This window comes from Mirounga angustirostris, unplaced genomic scaffold (assembly GCF_029215605.1).
Source record: "Mirounga angustirostris isolate CCGP_5_RB_7025 unplaced genomic scaffold, mMirAng1.0.hap1 SCAF_15, whole genome shotgun sequence".
Lineage (NCBI taxonomy): Eukaryota > Metazoa > Chordata > Mammalia > Carnivora > Phocidae > Mirounga > Mirounga angustirostris.
The window spans coordinates 46,662,262-46,681,720 of record NW_026991723.1 but is presented as its reverse complement, the minus strand read 5'-3'; the positions used below and the strand labels follow the sequence as shown (position 1 = coordinate 46,681,720).

The 19,459-nt window shown below is 43.0% G+C and overlaps 2 protein-coding genes and 2 pseudogenes across 2 annotated transcripts; all 4 read right to left on the bottom strand.

Annotated features, from left to right (window-relative positions):
* Window positions 1–222: 222 nt before the first annotated feature.
* Window positions 223–786, bottom strand: LOC135362642 (interferon alpha-1/2-like). The gene has a single exon (XM_064579008.1). The coding sequence runs from the start codon at window positions 784–786 to the stop codon at window positions 223–225; it is 564 nt and encodes a 187-aa protein (XP_064435078.1).
* Window positions 787–6,144: 5,358 nt separating this feature from the next.
* On the bottom strand, window positions 6,145–6,708 carry LOC123842462 (interferon alpha-1/2-like; annotated as a pseudogene).
* Window positions 6,709–10,624: 3,916 nt separating this feature from the next.
* On the bottom strand, window positions 10,625–11,186 carry LOC123841123 (interferon alpha-1/2-like; annotated as a pseudogene).
* Window positions 11,187–16,331: 5,145 nt separating this feature from the next.
* On the bottom strand, window positions 16,332–16,895 carry LOC135362652 (interferon alpha-1/2-like). The gene has a single exon (XM_064579022.1). The coding sequence runs from the start codon at window positions 16,893–16,895 to the stop codon at window positions 16,332–16,334; it is 564 nt and encodes a 187-aa protein (XP_064435092.1).
* Window positions 16,896–19,459: the final 2,564 nt, after the last annotated feature.

Below are 19,459 nucleotides of genomic sequence, written 5' to 3'. Positions count from 1 at the left end.
CATAAATAAATATTTAAATAGATAAATAGACATGAGCACGGTCAACTATAAGCGACGACTGCTTGTAGAGTTGACATGTTGCTTAATGCTTCTGAAAACCTTTAACAAATGGATTCTGTTGATGTCACCATATCAGCAGAAATGAGAGTCTTTGACATGGAAGAACAAGGGAAAGTGTGATATAATTAGTCAGAGGGAATCATTTCCATGGTGAACCGGGTCTCACTTCTTGCTCCTTAATCTTTCTTGCAAGATCGTTGATGAAAACAAGGAGCTCGTGACTTCTGCTCTGACAATCTCCCAGGCACAAGGGCTGTATTGCTTCTCTTGCAGATAGAGGGAGATTCTTTGGAAGTAGTTCCTTAGGATGGAGTCCACATTCATGAGGGGAGTCTCTCCCAGCCCAGCCTCCTGCATGGGACAGGCTTCCAGGTCGGTCAGCTGCTCAGAAAGTCCCGAGCAGAATTCCTCTAGGAGGGTCTCGTTCCAAGCAGCAGATGGGGCCTCTGTGCAGAAGAGGTGGAAGATCTTCTGGTTCATCACATGGACGACAGAGAGGGCTTGAGCCTTCTGCAACTGCTTGCCATCGAGCACCTCCTGGGGGAAGGCAAAGTCACTTGTGTACTTGTCACAAGAGCCAGCAGACATTCTCCTCATTTGTCCCAGGAGCGTCAAGGCCCTCCAGGCGAACAGGCCATGGTTCTGAGGCAGGTCACATCCCAGAGAGGAGAGGGAGCTGCAGCTGAGCACCACCAGGGCCACCAGGAAGGAAAAGGGCAGGGCCATTGGGGATCCTGCAGATGCTGCTGGCCTGGCTGGGGTGGGCAAGTCTGGGAACCGTGGCTCTAGGTTCTCTGAACATCTTCTCTTGTGTGTGTGGCTTAAGTAGGGAACTTGGGAGTTTTCAATTTCTGAACGTTTCCCTTACTTTCTACTTCTCTTTTAGCTTTCCATTATGCACTTTCTACTTGGGTTTGGAGCATGGGTTTCTCAACCGTTTCTTTTTCTTATTGCCCCCCACCCCCGTTTACAGTGTTTTAAATGTTTATGTAATTGAAATTTCCAAGAAAACTCACTAAGGCAGATCTGCAGTCTATACACTTATGTATGTATAACCCTGCTTTATAGATAAAAAGAAAGTGTCCATTTTACTCTGTTTATTTATTTCAGGGTGAAGAATTACTAAATATTTCAAACTCAAAGCTAAATTTTAAAGCTCCTGATCCCTCACTGGATAACTAATACTGATTTGTGACTTCTAATTTTTTTCCTTATTGAAATGGAAATATAGGAGCACAATGCAAATTAAGAATTTCTAGAAAGACATAATAATGATATTAATGTGCTTAAATATTTAGAATCACTCCAAATTGCTAACAGCTAATGAAAAATTAAATCATTTGTTGGACATTTGTTTTTAGTGTACTGTATTTAAGTGGGCTCAATGAGAAAATAATTTTTAAATGCACTTGCTCCTTGATACTCATCAAGGTATTCTCAAATATTTTTTCGATTTAGCACTAGATAGAATTACTGATGTGTTAATTAACTTTTGCAGAATTAAATCATAAAGTATAATCTATTTATATTTATTTCCAGAGTCTGATTCACAACAAGGCTCAAACATCTGCATTGTCCACCAGGTAGACAATGGCAGCTCACAAGTAAGCGAAGATCACCTCTCTGGGTAAGACACTGAGATCCAGGAAATGATGGAGAGAAAGTCCTCCAATCCCAGATTATTCCTCTTATTCCTAGTGGGGCACTATCTTGCAGGCATTTCGTGTGTCTTCCACAAATTCCATGTTCATGCTTCTTGTGTGATACGGAAGAAAACCCAATGACAGACAATAAATACTGAGGATAAGGTTTTGTAAGACCATTCCAAGGCTGAGCTTTGGCATACCACACACCTTGGAATATTGAAGACTTGTTCCCAACCCTAAGAACTACTTGGTACATTGTTGGAAGCAACTGTAACACCTGTTCCCTCTGGTGTGGGGATGCTGGTGATGGGAGAGGTTGTAGAGCTACAGAGCAGGGAGGATGGGAAAAAACTCAGGACCTTCTCCTCACTTTGGCTGTGAACATAACTGCTCATTTTTAAAAAATATATATTTTTGTATAAGTTCATAAAAAGCCATGGAAATTGGCATCTTCCCCTCACAGAGTGAGTTCATTCCAGGAAAGAGCCTTTTTTTGGCCCGGAGGAAACTCTCGCACCAGGGACAGACTTCTACACACAAGACAAGCCCAGTCTCCAGACTTGGTCACTGTCTAGCTCACCGTGCCCACTCGCTGGCAGCCCGCCCTCCCCGGGAAAGATTGTGACGGGCCACCGAACAGCAACCCTCCACTCCTGTTTCCTTTTACTACAGCCACTGTTACATCACTGCAGTGGGGACGTTCCCTTGGGTCCAGAAATAGTCACCAGGAGAAAGGAAGAGAGTTTCAGAAAAGCCTAGAAACTTCAGAGAACATTTGCTCTTCCTTGGTGGCCTTGTAATAGGAAGTAAAACGGCCAGACAGAAACCACAAAGGAAAAGGAAGCAGCTGTATGAAAGGGCAGGAGAGGCTCCTGAGGAGGGAGGGAGGAGGGCAGAGCTCACTGGGGGTTTCTACCCTGGGGGAGAGGGAAACACTGTGATTTGGGAGTGAAAGGATGGGGTCTGGAGAAGCAGGGAGGAAGGGGAAATGTGCTGTAGCACAATGTCTAGAGTATGTGTACGTCAGTAGAGTGTAGATGGATACATATGATATTATTGTGTCTATAATTACATTCCATTCATGGGCCACCTGTTCCCAGTTGGGTGTTTTAGAGGTTCAGCAGTTTGCAGTCAGTTAGAGAGAGAAGGCTAGGAGAAGATCACCTTTCGCTTAGAGATGTCTATGAAAAAAATAATAGTCATCATCTGTTAAACTCTCACTAGTGGAAGATACTAGATATATTTAAATGTGCTACTTCGTTATTACAACAACTCTAGGAATATTTCCACCCCACTTCACGTTTGGGAAAACTGAACTTCAGAGACCTCAAGTGAGTTTCTCAGGGTCAAACAACTAGATCGAAAGCAGAAGCTAGAAGCAGTGGGTAGTCGTATAGCCCATGTGATAAATTACTACCAAAGGTTCATCTTGGGAAATTCTGAAGCCTCTCTTCTTCCAAACTTTCTGGAGATCATTCTTCCCTGGCAGTGTGTCCCCTGCACTGGCTGCCCCAGCTCTGTGTCCTTTGCAGTCTCCCCTTGTCTTTCTCAACCTCAAAAGTTAAAGGTGCTCCGAAGCCTTAGGGCATTTTCTCCTTCCACACTCATTCAGACAGAGGGACTTTCTTTTTTTTTTTTTTTTTAAAGATTTTACTTATTTGCAAGAGAGAGAATGAGAGACAGAGAGCATGAGAGGGAGGAGGGTCAGAGGGAGAGGCAGACTCCCCGACGAGAAGGGAGCCCGATGTGGGACTCGATCCCGGGACTCCAGGATCATGATCTAAGCCGAAGGCAGTCGCTTAACCAACTGAGCCACCCAGGCGCCCAGACAGAGGGACTTTCAATAGCGAGCCTTGATTTCCAAATATGCAACAAACAACTGGAATTGAATGTCTCCAGGACGTGAAATGTTGGAGATTCCAAATTCACATATGCATCTAGGAGTGGGAAGTCAGCTGTCCCCTCTTCTCGACATCCCTCCTTCAAGATCCTGGTGACACAATCCCTTGTCCTCTACTTCTCTGAAGAGGGAGACTCAGACTACTTATAGGGATTCCTTTCCCCCTCCCTCTGCTGGAAAAGCCAGCAGATTTTCCTCCGATCTTCACAGGGAGTGCCTAGTCGGGATTCTGAAGGTAAAACTCACAAACCTGTGGGCTCCAGTAACTAGGGAGCCCTGGAGTTGGTCCCTCTCCAGTGTAAGCACACAGAGCCTCAAGCAATGCTTCAATTACAGCTCGTGTTCCTCCCAATCCCTGCTCCTGGTAAGGTGTGATTGTCTGCATGCTCCTTTTTCTCTGGTTGCCATGCTGAGGCTGGCCCTGGGACCTCAGTTGTGAATGGATCTCAGAAGAGTTGTTGTTTTCAACTGTCTTGCAATTTGTGGTTGTTTCTGTTGTTGTTGCTCCTGCTGTGAGGTCAGGAAAAAGTTCCAAGTGGTTCAGTGTTGGACAGGAAACCAAGGATCCTGCCGTACATGAACCCGTGAACAACTTCAGTATAGCTCTCACCTACAGAGGGATGCCCTTAGAGATACTCATGTTCACAGACACATATTAACCCCAATTTTCAATACTTTAACTCAATGCGTTCTATGACTGAAGCAGAAAGAAGTGTCCTTAGAAAGATGGAACACGTGGGCAAGTGACTTAATGTTGGAGGTGAAGAATATCATTTCCGGGTCCTTTTCCTGCTTTCTTTTTTGTTTTATTTTCCCTTTCCTTATTTCTTCATTTGAATATGAAGAGATGGGTCTCCTGATTTTGACTCAGAGGGTGAAGGTCTGCTGGAGCATCTCATGAGGGACAGAGATGGCCCAGGCCTCCTGGGCCTGGAGGCCACCCACCATGTCCCAGAGGAGATGTCCCTCAGTCAGGGGAAAGGACAGACCCTCCTCCTCTGTGTCAGAAACAACAAGTCCTCCTGTGTAGCCACCTGGGCCTGGAGGCAGGTCACAGCCCAGAGCTGAGAGGCTGCCACATGGAACCAGCCAGAGCCCCACAGAGGGGCTGCGCATAGCACCTGAGGGCTTCTGGTGGCCTGGGGGACCAGTGGGGGTCGCCATGGCCCCGAGATTCGCTCCCATTCTACTTGTGACTCTTAATAGAACAGGGTAGGTTTCATTTGTAGAATATTCCTGTACACTTACATGTCTTTAATTTTTGTTTCCTTTTTTATATTTGCTTTTCATACATTAGAAGATATTAGAATACATCATTCATATCAATTATTTTTTCATTTTTTTATCAAAGTTTAATTTGCCCAAAAAAGGTAAATCTCTCAAAACTATTTCCTATCTATACTCACTAGCTTCCATTCTGTTCCTCACCTTTCCTCCTCGTCCACTATGGTTTTTGGTGATTAATTCAGTCAAACCAGCTTGCACCTGGGTCACACCCCCTCCACTTCCAGCCTTGGGGCACTTTCCATTCACCTTTTGCTATGATGCAATTCCTTGAAGCATTTTTTGGCTCTGAAATACACTCTTAACCAATATTCGCTCTTACCCTACTGCCTTAGGGCCATTCCTCCTTTGTTTGCAGTGTGGCTCTTTTCTCCCTTAACCACTGGACCTTTGAGGCCTCACTTTTAAGTCCTTTTCTTATTCTACACTCTCTGCCCTCGGGACTACTTCCCTTGCTGGGCCTTAAATGAATGGAATGGCTTGCAAATGGCAGACTCAAGGATCCATTTATAAAGAATATTCACACTTGGATGTCTATCAGTCTAATCTGGAAGCTATCTAGCACTTTTGATTTTATGTCCTGACGTGTGTGTTTCCTCGTCTGCTTCTAGAATTCATATTTTCCATTCTTCTCATTCTAACCTTTAACTTAACTGGTATTACTTCCCTATGATTATCGTTTGGAGGTTGGTTTTTCTACAAACCTCAAGATACAGACAGGGCATCGATTTGTTATGTCTGCCTTTATCCTGATGACAACATACAAACTGTCTTCAAGGAAGTCTATGGTATTACTTCCAATGTGAATCACGGAATAATGTGTCACTGAGTTCTACAATGCATCTTTCATCAGGTTATAATTAGACTTCTTTCCTCTATATAAGAAACAAATACAACAATTTTTCTATAGAAATATTTAATGAACAAAAAAATAAAAAATGTAATAAATGTAAAGCACATTTATTTTTATTAACCACAAAGTGAAGGTACACCTAATATTATATAATAAAAGATAATTTAAATCGTATAAATAATGAAATACATATATAGTTAAATAAGTATATCAGCATGGTCATCTGAAAGCGACGGTGTTTGTGGAGTTGACTTGATATTGCTTAATACTCCTGAGAACATGTGACAAACGGATGTTGTTCATTTCACCATAACAGCAGAAATGAGAGTCTTTGACACGGAAGAACAAGGGAAAGTGTGATATTATTAGTCAGAGGGAATCATTTCCATGGTGAACCGGTCTCATTTCTTGCTCCTTAATCTTTCTTGCAAGATCGTTGATGAAAACAAGGAGCTCGTGACTTCTGCTCTGACAATCTCCCAGGCACAAGGGCTGTATTGCTTCTCTTGCAGATAGAGGGAGATTCTTTGGAAGTAGTTCCTCAGGATGGAGTCCACATTCATGAGGGGAGTCTCTGCCCCCTCCGCCTCCTGCATGGGACAGGCTCCCAGGTCGGTCAGCTGCCTAGAAAGTCCCGAGCAGAACTCCTCTAGGAGGGTCTCGTTCCAAGCACCAGATGAAGCCTCTGTGCAGAAGAGGTGGAAGATCTTCTGGTTCATCACATGGACGACAGAGAGGGCTTGAGCCTTCTGCAACTGCTTGCCATCAAACACCTCCTGGGGGAAGGCAAAGTCACTTGTGTACTTGTCACAAGAGCTAGCAGACATTCTCCTCATTTGTCCCAGGAGCGTCAAGGCCCTCCAGGCGAACAGGCCATGGTTCTGAGGCAGGTCACATCCCAGAGAGCAGAGGAAGCTTCAGCTGAGCACCACCAGGGCCACCAAGAAGGAAAAGGGCAGGGCCATTGGGGATCCTGCAGATGCTGCTGGCCTGGCTGGGGTGGGCAAGTCGGGGTACCGTGGCTCTAGGTTCTCTGAACATCTTCCCTTGTGTATGTGGCTTAAGTAGGGGACATGGGAGTTTTCAATTTCTGAACGTTGCCCTTACTTTCTAATTCTCTTTTTGCATTCCTTTCTGCACTTTCTCTTTGGATTTACAGCATGCGATTCTCAACCATTTGTTATTTTTTCCAATATTATCTCTTGTCTCCAGAGTCTTTGTCAATGTTTTTAATTGGACCTTCCAAGAAAACCTAATAGCATGGATACACAGTATATATAGTTACATATTGTATTTATATCCGTGCTTTATAGTTAAAAAAGAAAGTATAGGGCGCCTGGGTGGCTCAGTTGGTTAAGCGACTGCCTTCGGCTCAGGTCATAATCCTGGAGTCCCGGGATCGAGTCCCACATCAGGCTCCCTGCTCAGCAGGGAGTCTGCTTCTCCCTATGACCCTCGTCCCTCTCATGCTCTCTGTCTCTCATTCTCTCTCTCACAAAAAAGTGAAATCTTAAAAAAAAAAAAAAAAAGAAAGTATAAAGTTTATCCACTTCAGGTTTAAGAATGACTAAGAATTTTAAACTAAAAGTTAAATTTTAAAGCTGTTGATGCATAAGTATATGAGTAAATTAGATGACTGAGTGTAATTTACTTACATATAGAAATTGTAATATATAAATACATATGCAAATTAACAATTTCTAAAAAGACATAATGATTTTGGTGTACTTAAACAGGTAAAATCATTCCAAATTGCTAAAGCAAGCGAAAAATTAAATTATTATTAACATCTGGGTTTAGTGTACTGAATTTTAATGTTGCCTCATATGACAAAATCATTTTTAGCTTCACCTGCTACTACATACTCTTGAAGGTATTGTCAAAATATGTTTTCTGTTTAGCACTAGATAATTACTGATGTGTTGAATAAGTGTTGTACACCTAAATCGTAAAATATAATCTGTTTGTATTTTATTGTCAAAACCTGCATCACATCAAGGCTCAGACAAGCAACATCCACAAGACATCCGATGGCAGCTCACAAGTAAGCACAGATCATCTCTCCAGGTCAGCCTTTGAGATGTAGGAAATGATGGAGAGAAAAGTCCTCCAATCCTAAATTATTCCTCTTATTCCTAGGGTGTCGCACTGATCTTGCAGACCGTGGGTATCTTCCAAGAATTCTATGTCATGGTTTCTTGTGTCATACCAAAGACAACCCAGTTAGAGACAATAAATACTAAGGTTTTGTTAGACCGCTTCAAGACTGTGCCAGTGTCCCCAACAGGAAGCCTGGTTCTTGTCTGGATGTGGAGGTGTGAAGGTTCTAATTCCTGATAAATGGATTTTCCCAGCCACACCATTCTGAAAAGGTAGTTATCACCTCTACTAACATCTTTCCTCTGGAGTGACTGAGTGTCTTCCACCCAAGCTCTCCTGGACTCACTCCCGAGGGCAGGCTCAGCATGTCCTGAGGACTTTAGATGCTCCTGCTGTGCGGGGGGTGGTTTCCTTGCCAGCAAAGCAATGACTGGCCCTAGATCCTTGCCCTTGCCCCTGGAGTGTTTGTGCTGGGGACCCTAGATCTCGGTACTGACCTCCTCCTCTCCTGACCAGCTTTCAAAAGTGTCAACAGTCCTCAGATACTGAGTGTGAACGTTTGTTTTCTCCAAGTAGAGGAAAGACCCCACTGTAATCATTTTACCTTGAGTAAAGGAATACATTTATTTTGCCACCACAATTCTTACCTTCAATTTTGAAATTTTTTTTAAGTAGGCTCCACACACAGGGTGGAGCCCAACGTGGGGCTTGAACTCACAGTGTGAGATCAAGACCTGAGGTGAGATAAGAATCAGATCCTCAATGGACTGAGCCACTCAGGCTCCCCTAGTGTTCTAATTTTACTTAAAGTACTCTACACTTCTTTGCCTCAAAATTTCTGGGCTGGGCATGAGGGATTCACTGATTGTGTCTCTCAGGAGAAACTTCACAGAAATTAATTACTTTCAGTAGTTCATTCAGTCTGTGTATTTCTTTTTTCTTTTATTTTTTTTTGAGATTTTATTAATTTATTTGAAAGAGGGAGACATAGCAAGAGAGGGAACACAAGCAGAGGGACCAGTAGAGGGAGAAGCAGGCTTTCTGTGGAGCAGGGAGCCCAATATGGGGCTCGATCCCAGGAACCTGGGATCATGACCTAAGCCTAAGGCAGATGCTTAACATGAGCCATTCAGGCACCCCCAGGCTGCATATTTCTATTAGGCATCTTAGTTTGGTCATCTGTCTGGTGCTCAGAATGCAGGAGGGTGAGGCTCAGGCTATGATGTCAGGGAGAAACTGCCTTCTTGCTTTTCCTTATTCATGATATTGCATTTTCAGTTTAAGTAACAACAACAAAAAGAATTTGAATATCTTCATTTTTCCACAGTGCTTTACTGGACACACTCTGAGTTGCTGCTCCTGCATCATGTTCTACATCATCGTGAGGATCATACAAAGGGAAATAAAAAAAAGGTCAAGGGGCTACACCGGGTTTCTCTATCATTTCCAAGACATGTTTTCTGTTTCTCATTTCAACCTTCCTAGAAAGCAAAACATGCAGTGGTATGTGGGGGAGGCAAGAGATTATATTGGAAAAAATAATAAATGGTTGCAAAACCCATGCTCTAAATACTAAGTATTTTTTCATTTTTTCATCAAAGTTTAATTTGCCCAAAAAAGGTAAATCTCTCAAAACTATTTTCTATCTATACCACTAGCTTCTCTTCTGTTCCTCACCCTTCCTCCTAGTCCATTATGTTTCTGGTGAGTCAGTCAAACCAGATCACACCCGAGTCACACCCCCTCTACTTCCCAGCCATGTGGGCACTTTCCATCCACCTTTTGCTATGATGCAATTCCTTGAAGCATTTTTTGGCTTTGAAATACACTCTTAACCAATATTCACTCTTACCCTACTGCGTTAGGGCCATTCCTCCTTTGTTTGCAGTGTGGCTCTTTTCTCCCTTAACCACTGGACCTTTGAGGCATTACTTTTAAGTCCTTTTCTTATTCTACACTCTCTGCCCTCAGAACCACTTCCCCTGCTGGGCCTTAAATGAATGGAATGGCTTGTAAATGGCAGACTCAAAGATCCATTTATAAAGAATATTCACACTTGGATGTCTACCAGTCTACTGTGGAAGCTATCTCGCCCTTTTGATTCTATGTCCTGATGTGTGTGTTTCCTCGTCTGCTTCTAGAATTCATATTTTCCATTCTTCTCATTCTACCCTTTAACTTAACTGGTAATACTTCCCTATGATTATAGTTTGGAGGTTGGTTTTTCCTCAAACCTCAAGATACAGACTGGGCATTGATTTGTTATGTCTGCCTTTATCCTGATGACAACATACAAACTGTCTTCAAGGAAGTCTATGGTATTACTTCCAATGTGAAACACGGAATAATGTGTCACTGAGTTCTACAATGCATCTTTCATCAGGTTATAATTAGACTTCTTTCCTCTATAAGAAACAAATACAACAATTTTTCTATAGAAATATTTAATGAACAAAAAAATAAAAAATTTAATAAATGTAAAGCACATTTATTTTTATTAACCACAAAGGGAAGGTACACCCAATATTATATAATGAAAAATAATTTATATCTTATAAATAATGAAATACATATAGTTAAATAAGTATATCAGCATGGTCATCTGAAAGCGACGGTGTTTGTGGAGTTGACTTGATGTTGCTTAATACTCCTGAGAACATGTGACAAACGGATGTTGTTCATTTCACCATAATAGCAGAAATGAGAGTCTTTGACATGGCAGAACAAGGGAAAGTGTGATATTATTAGTCAGAGGGAATCATTTCCATGTTGAACTGGGTCTCACTTCTTGCTCCTTAATCTTTTTTGAAAGGTTGTTGATGAATACAAGGCTTTCATGATTTCCGCTCTGACAATCTCCCAGGCACAAGGACTGTATTGCTTCTCTTGCAGATACAGGGAGATTCTTTGAAGTAGTTCCTCAGGATGGAGTCCACATTCATGAGGGGAGTCTCTGCCCCCTCCGCCTCCTGCATGGGGCAGGCTTCCAGATCGGTCAGCTGCTCAGAAATTCTGAGCAGAATTCCTCTAGGAGGGTCTTGTTCCAAGCAGCAGATGAAGCCTCTGTGCAGAAGAGGTGGAAGATCTTCTGGTTCATCACATGGACGACAGAGAGGGCTTGAGCCTTCTGCAACTGCTTGCCATCAAGCACCGCCTGGGGGAAGGCAAAGTCACTTGTGTACTTGTCACAAGAGCTAGCAGACATTCTCCTCATTTGTCCCAAGAGCGTCAAGGCCCTCCAGGCGAACAGGCCATGGCTCTGAGGCAGGTCACATCCCAGAGAGCAGAGGAAGCTGCAGCTGAGCACCACCAGGGCCACCAGGAAGGAAAAGGGCAGGGCCATTGGGGATCCTGCAGATGCTGCTGGCCTGGCTGGGGTGGGCAAGTCTGGGAACCGTGGCTCTAGGTTCTCTGAACATCTTCCCTTGTGTGTGTGGCTTAAGTAGGGGACATGGGAGTTTTCAATTTCTGAACGTTTCCCTTACTTTCTACTTCTCTTTTAGCTTTCCATTATGCACTTTCTACTTGGGTTTGGAGCATGGGTTTCTCAACCAATTCTTTTTCTCATTGCCCCCTCGTTTACAGTGTTTTGAATGTTTATGTAATTGAAACTTCCAAGAAAACTCACTAACACGGATCTGCAGTCTATATAATTATATATGTAGAGCCCTGCTTTATAGATAAAAAAGAAAGTGTCCATTTTACTCTGTTTCTTTAATTCAGGGTGGAGAATGACTAAAAATTTCAAACAGAAACCTCAATTTTCTACCTTTGATTCTTCACTGGATAACTAAACTTCATTAGCGACTTCTAATTTTTTACTTATTTCAATGGAAATATAAAAGTATGCAAATTAAGAATTTCTACAAAGACATAAAAATGATTTCAATATAGTTAAATATTTAGAATCATTCCAATTTGCTAACAGCCAATGAAAAATTAAGTTATTATTGGACATTTGTCTTTAGTGTACTATATTTACGTGGCCTCAATGAGAAAATAATTTTTAACTTCACTGGCTGCTTGATCATCATCAAGGTATTCTCAAAATATTTTTTCTATTTAGCACTAGATAGAATTACTGACGTGTTGAATAAGTTTTGCAGAATTAAATCATAAAGTATTATCTATTTGTATTTATTTCCAAAGCCTGCACCACAACAAGGCTCACACATCAGCAATGTCGACCACATACCCAACGGCAGCTCAGAAGTGAGAAAAGATCACCTCTCCGGGTAAAACATCGATTTCCAGGAAATGATGGAGAAAAGTTCTGCAATCCCAGATTATTCCTGTTATTCCTAGGTGGACACTATCTTGCATGAATTTCGTGTATCTTCCACAAATTCCATGTCCATGCTTCTTGTGTGATACGGAAGAAAACCCAATGACAGACAATAAATACTGAGGATAAGGTTTTGTGAGACCGCTCCAAGGCTGAGCTTTGGCATACCACACACCTTGGAATATTGAAGACTTGTTCCCAACCCTAAGAACTACTGGGTACATTGTTGGAAGCAACTGTAACAACTGTTCCGTCTGGTGCGGGGATGCTGGTGATGGGAGAGACTGTGCAGCTACAGAGCAGGGAGGATGGGAAAAAACTCAGGACCTTCTACTAAATTTGGCTGTGAACATAACTGCTCTTCTTTAGAAAAAAAAAGTATATTTTTGTAGAAGTTCATAAAAAGCCATGGAAATTGGCTTATTCCATTCGCAGAGTCAGTTCATTCCAGGAAAGAGCCTTTTTTGCCCCGGAAGAAGCTATCCCACCAGGGACAGACTTCTAAATACAAGACAAGCCCAGTCTCCAGATTTGGTCACTATCTAGCTCACTTTGCCCACTCGCTGGCAGCTCCCCCTCCCCCGGAAAGATTGTGACGGGCCACCGAACAGCAACCTTCCACTCCTGTTTCCCCTTTGCTACAGCCACTGTTACATCACTGCAGTGGGAACATTCCCTTGGGTCCAGAAATAGTCACCAGGAGAAAGGAAGAGAGTTTCAGAAAAGCCTAGAAACTTCAGACAACATTTGCTCTTCCTTGGTGGCCTTGTAATAGGAAGTAAAATGGCCAGACAGAAACCACAAAGGAAAAGGAAGCAGCTGTATGAATGGGCAGGAGAGGCTCCTGAGGAGGGAGGGAGGAGGACAGAGCTCACTGGGGGTTTCTACCCTGGGGGAGAGGGAAACACTATGATTTGGGAGTGAAAGGATGGAGTCTGGGGAAGCAGGGAGGAAGGGGAAATGTGCTCTAACAGAATGTCTGGAGTATGTGTATGTCCGTACAGTATATATGGAAACATATGAAATTATTGTGTCTATAATTACATTCCATTCATGGGCCACCTGTTCCCAGTGGGGTGTTTTAGAGGTTCAGCAGTTTGCAGTCAGTTAGATAGAGAAGGCTAGGAGAAGATCACCTTTCACTTAGAGACGTCTATGAAAAAAAATAATAGTCATCATCTCTTAAATTCTCACTTAGTGGAAGATACTAGATACATTTAAATGTGCTATTCCATTATTACAACAACTCTAGGAATATTTCTACCCCACTTTACATTTGGGAAAGCTGAACTTCAGAGAGCTCAAGTGAGTTTCTCAGGATCAAACAACTAGATCGAAAGCTGAATCTAGAAGCAGTGGGTAGCCCTTAGCCCATGTGATAAATTACTACCAAAGGTTCATCTTGGGAAATTCTGAAGCCTCTCTTCTTCCAAACTTTCTGGAGATCATTCTTCCGTGGCTGTGTCCCACCTGCACTGGCTGCCCCATCTCTGTGCCCTTTGCAGGCTCCCCTTCTCTTTCTCAACCTTAAAAGTTAAAGGTGCTCCGAAGCCTTAGGGCATTTTCTCCTTCCACACTCATTCAGACAGAAGGACTTTCAATAGCGAGCCTCGATTTCCAAATATGCAACAAACAATTGGGATTGAATGTCTCCAGGACGTGAAATGTTGGAGATTCCAGATTCACATACGCATCTACCAGTGGGAAGTCAGCTTTCCCCTCTTCTCGACATCCCTCCTTCAAGATCCTGGTGACACAATCCCTTGTCCTCTACTTCTCTGAAGAGGTAGACTCAAACTATTTTAGAAGGATTCCTTTCCCCCTCCCTCTGCTGGAAAAGCCAGCAGATTTTCCTCTGATCTTCACAGGGAGAGCCTAGTGAGGATTCTGAAGGTAAAACTCACAAACAGGTGGGCTCCAGTAACTAGGGAGCCCTGGAATTGGTCCCTCTCCAGTGTAAGCACACAGAGCCTCAAGCAATGCTTCAATTACAGCTCGTGTTCCTCCCAATCCCTGCTCCTGGTAAGGTGTGATTGTCTGCAAGCTCCTTTTTCTCTGGTTGCCAGTGCTGAGACTGGCCCTGGGACCTCAGTTGTGAATGGATCTAAGAAGAGTTGTTGTTTTCAATTGTCTTGCATTTTGTGGTTGTTTCTGTTGTTGTTGCTCCTGCTGTGGGGTCAGGAAAAACTTCCAAGTGGTTCAGTGTTGGACAGGAAACCAAGGATCCTACAATACACGAACCCGCGAACATCTTCAGTATACCTCTCACCTACAGAGGGATGCCCTTAGAGATACTCATGTTCACAGACACATTTAAACCCCAATTTCGAATAATTTAACTCAATGAATTCTATGACTGAAGCAGAAAGAAGAGTCCTTGGAAAGACGGAACACGTGGGCATGTGACTTAATGTTGGAGGTGAAGAATATCATTTCCGGGTCCCTTTCCGGCTTTCTTTTTTGTTTTATTTTCCCTTTCCTTATTTCTTCATTTGAATATGAAGAGATGGGTCTCCTGATTTTGACTCAGAGGGTGAAGGTCTGCTGGAGCACCTCATGAAGGACAGAGATGGCCCAGGCCTCCTGGACCTGGAGGCGACTCACCATGTCCCAGAGGAGATGTCCCTCAGTCAGGGGAAGGGACAGACCCTCCTCCTCTGTGTCAGAAGCAACAAGTCCTCCTGTGTAGCCGCCTGGGGCATGGAGGCAGGTCACAGCCCAGAGCTGAGAGGCTGCCACAGGGAACCAGCCGGAGCCCCACAGAGGGGCTGGGCACAGCACCCGAGGGCTTCTGGTGGCCTGAGGGAACAGTGGGGGCCGCTGTGGCCCTCAGATCCTCACCCGTTCTTTCTACTCCTGACTCTTAATAGAATAGGGTAGTTTTCATTTGCAGAATGTTCCTGTACACTTGCATGTCTTTAATTTTTGTTTGCTTTTTTATATTTGCTTTTCATACATTAGAAGAGATTAGAATACATCATTCATATCAATTATTTTTTCATTTTTTTATCAAAGTTTAATTTGCCCAAAAAAGGTAAATCTCTCAAAACTATTTCCTATCTATACTCACTAGCTTCCCTTCTGTTCCTCACCTTTCCTCCTCGTCCAGTATGGTTTTTGGTGATTAATTCAGTCAAACCAGCTTGCACCTGGGTCACACCCCTCCACTTCCAGCCTTGGGGCACTTTCCATTCACCTTTTGCTATGATGCAATTCCTTGAAGCCTTTTTCAGCTTTGAAATAGACTCCTAACCAATATTCGCTCTTACCCTACTGCCTTAGGGCCATTCCTCCTTTGTTTGCAGTGTGGCTCTGTTCTCCCTTAACCACTGGACCTTTGAGGCATCACTTTTAAGTCCTTTCTTATTCTAGACTCTCTGCCCTTCCAACCACTTCCCTTGCTGGGCCTTTACTGAATGGAATGGCTTGTAAATGGCAGACTCAAGGATCCATTTATAAAGAATATTCACACTTGGATGTCTACCAGTCTACTGTGGAAGCTATCTAGCGCTTTTGATTCTATTTCCTGACATGTGTGTTTCCTCGTCTGCTTCTAGAATTCATATTTTCCCTTCTTCTCATTCTACCCTTTAACTTAACTGGTAATACTTCCCTATGACTATCGTTTGGAGGTTGATTTTCCTACAAAATTCAAAGATACAGACAGAGCATTGGATTTGTTATGTCCGCCTTTATCCTGATGACACCATACAAACTGGCTTCAAGGAAGTCTATGGTTTTACTTCTAATGTGAATCATTAAATAATGAGTCAATGAGTTCTACAATGCATTTCTTTCATCAGGTTGTAATTGGACTTGTTTCATCTTTCAATAAGAAACAAATGCAAGAATTTTTCTATACAAACATTTAATGAACAAAAAATAAAAAATGTAATAAATGTAAAGCACATATATTTCTATTAACCAGAAAAGGAAGGAACACCTATTATTATAAAATAAAAAATAATTTAAATCTTATAAATAGTGAAATACATATATAGTTAAATAGGTAGATCAGCATGGTCATCTGGAAGCGACAGGCATTTGTAGAGTTACCTTGATGTGCTTAATACTCCTAGAATATGTAACAAATGGAGTCTATTCATGTCACCAGGACAGCAGAAGTGACAGTTTGACATGGCCGAACTCCAGAGAGTGTGATATTATTAGTCAGAGGGAATCATTTCCATGCTGAACCGGGTCTCACTTCTTCCTCCTTAAACTTTCTTGCAAGGTTGTTGATGAATACAAGGCTTTCATGATTTCCGCTCTGACAATCTCCCAGGCACAAGGGCTGTATTGCTTCTCTTGCAGATAGAGGGAGATTCTTTGGAAGTAGTTCCTTAGGATGGAGTCCACCTTCGTGAGGGGAGTCTCTGCCCCTGCCGCCTTCTGCATTGTACAGGCGTCCAGGTCGGTGAGCTGCTCAGAAACTCCCGAGCAGAATTCCTCTAGGAGGGTCTCATTCCAAGCAGCAGATGAGGCCTCTGTGCAGAAGAGGTGGAAGATCTTCTGGTTCATCACATGGATGACAGAGAGGGCTTGAGCCTTCTGCAACTGCTTGCCATCGAGCACCGCCTTGGGGAAGGCAAAGTCACTTGTGTACTTGTCACAAGAGCTAGCAGACATTCTCCTCATTTGTCCCAGGAGCATCAAGGCCCTCCAGGCGAACAGGCCATGGGTCTGAGGCAGGTCACATCCCAGAGAGCTGAGGGAGCTGCAGCTGAGCACCACCAGGGCCACCAGGAAGGAAAAGGGCAGGGCCATTGGGGATCCTGCAGATGCTGCTGGCCTGGCTGGGGTGGGCAAATCTGGGAACCGTGGCCCTGGGATCTCTGAACATCTTCCCTTGTGTGTGTGGCTTAAGTAGAGGACATAGGAGTTTTCAATTTCTGAAACGTTTCCCTTATTTTCTACTTCTCTTTTTGCTTTCCTTTCTGCACTTTCTCCTTGGGTTTAGAGCATGGTTTTCTCAACCATTTCTTATTTTTTCCAGTATTATCCCCTGCCTCCAGAGTCTTTTTCGATGTTTTTTAATTGAACCTTCCAAGAAACCTTAATAGCATGGATACACAGTATATATAGTTACATATTGTATTTATATCCATGCTTTATAGGTAAAAAAGAAAGTGTAAAGTTTCTCCACTTCATGGTTAAGAATGGCTAAAAATTTTAAGCTAAAAGTTAAATTTTAAAGCTATTGATGCATAAGTATAAAAGTAATTGTGCTGAATGACTTGTAATTTACTTACATACATAAACTGTAATATGTAACATACATATGCAAATTAACAATTTCTAAAAAGACATAATGATTTTGGTGTACTTAAACAGGTAAAATCATTCAAAAATGCTAAAAGCAAATGAAAAATTAAATTATTATTAACATCTGTTTTTAGAGTACTGAACTTTAATGTTGCCTCATATGACAAAATCATGTTTAACTTCATCTGCTACTACATACTCTTGAAGGAATTGTCAAAATATGTTTTCTGTTTAGCGCTAGATAATTACTGATGTGTTGAATAAGTGTTGTACAACTAAATCATAAAACATAACCTCTTTGTATTTTATTACAAAGCCTGCATCACGTCAAGGCTCAGACAAGCAATATCCACAAGACATCCGATGGCAGCTCACAAGTAAGCATAGATCATCGTTCCAGGTCAGACTTTGAGATGTAGGAAATGATGGAGAGAAAAGTCCTCCAATCCTAAATTATTCCTCTTATTCCTAGGTTTGTCGTCCTCATCTTGCAGACCGTTTGGATATCTTCCAAGAATTCTATGTCATGGTTTCTTGTGTCATACCGAAGACAACCCAATTAGAGACAATAAATACTAAGGTTCTGTTAGACCGCTTCAACACTGTGCCAGTGTCCCCAACAGGAAGCCTGGTTCTTGTCTGGATGTGGAGGTGTGAAGGTTCTAATTCCTGATAAATGAATTGTCCCAGCCACACCTCCCTGACAAGGTAGTTATCACCTCTACTAACATTTTTCCTCTGGAGTGACTGAGTGTCTTCCACCCAAGCTCTCCTGGACTCACTCCCTGAGGGCAGGCTCAGCATGTCCTGAGGACTTTAGATGCCCCTACTGTGCAGGGGCTGGTTTCCTTGTCAGCAAAGCAATGACTGGCCCTGGATCCTTGCCCTTGCCCCTGGAGTGTTTGTGCTGGGGACCCTAGCTCTCGGTGCTGACCTCCTCCTCTCCTGACCAGGTATCAAAAGTGTCAACAGCCCTCAGATACTGAGGGTGAACGTTTGTTTTCTCCACGTAGAGGAAAGACCCCACTGTAATCCTTTTACCTTGAGTAAGGGAATACATTAATTTTGCCACCACAGTCCTTACTTTTCCATTTTGAAATTTTTTTTAAGTAGGCTCCACACACAAGGTAGAGCCCAACATGGGGCTTGAACTCACAGTGTGAGATCAAGACCTGAGGTGACAGTATAAGAATCAGATCCTCAACGGCCTCAGCCACTCAGGCTCCCCTAGTGTGCTAATTGTACTTAAACTACGGTACACTTCCTTGCCTCAAAATTTCCAGACTGGGCACAGGGGATTCACTGATTGTGTCTCTCAGGAGAAACTTCCAGCACAGAAAGTAATGACTTTCAGTAGTTCATTCAGGCTGCGTATTTCTATTAGGCATCTTAGTCTGGTCATCTGTCTGGTGCTCAGAATGCAGGGGGGTGAGGCCCAGGCTATGATGTCAGGGAGAAACAGCCTTCTTGCCTTTCCTTATTCATGATATTGCATTTTCAGTTTCAATAACAACAACAAAAAGAATTTGAATATCTTCATTTTTCCACAGTGCGTTGCTGGACACACTCCGAATTGCTGCTCCCGCATCATGTTCTACATCATCGTGAAGATCACACAAAGGGAAGTAACAGAAAGGTCAAGGGGCTGCACCGGCTTTCTGTATCATTTTCAAGACATCAGTTTTCTGTATCTCATTTGAACTTTCCTAGAAAGCAAAACATGACAGTGGTGTATGGGGCAGGAGGGGAAGACGAATGTTACCTCTGAATGTCACAAAAGTGAAAGACTGGCCTCTGCTGAGAAAAATGACAGAGTGTACATCAGCTAAATTGATTGCAGGAACACTGGGGACCAGCAGCTCTGGCAGAGGGGGGAATGAAGGCTGTACTGAATTACCCTAAGTCAGGAGAGTGACTGCCTCCGCCAGAAGCTCACACAAGACCAACTCCTGGGTCCCGAGCAGCCCTCAGCTTTGCAAGAACAGCCACCTTAATTTTCCTTCATTCAATCCACATATGCTCAGCTCTGAAGAGAGATGGGGGGGGGGCACATCAACCAGCTCACA

Coding starts and splice junctions, on each gene's coding strand:
- LOC135362652 (XM_064579022.1), bottom strand. CDS start 16,895: ATGGCCCTGCCCTTTTCCTTCCTGGTGGCCCTGGTGGTGCTCAGCTGC.
- LOC135362642 (XM_064579008.1), bottom strand. CDS start 786: ATGGCCCTGCCCTTTTCCTTCCTGGTGGCCCTGGTGGTGCTCAGCTGC.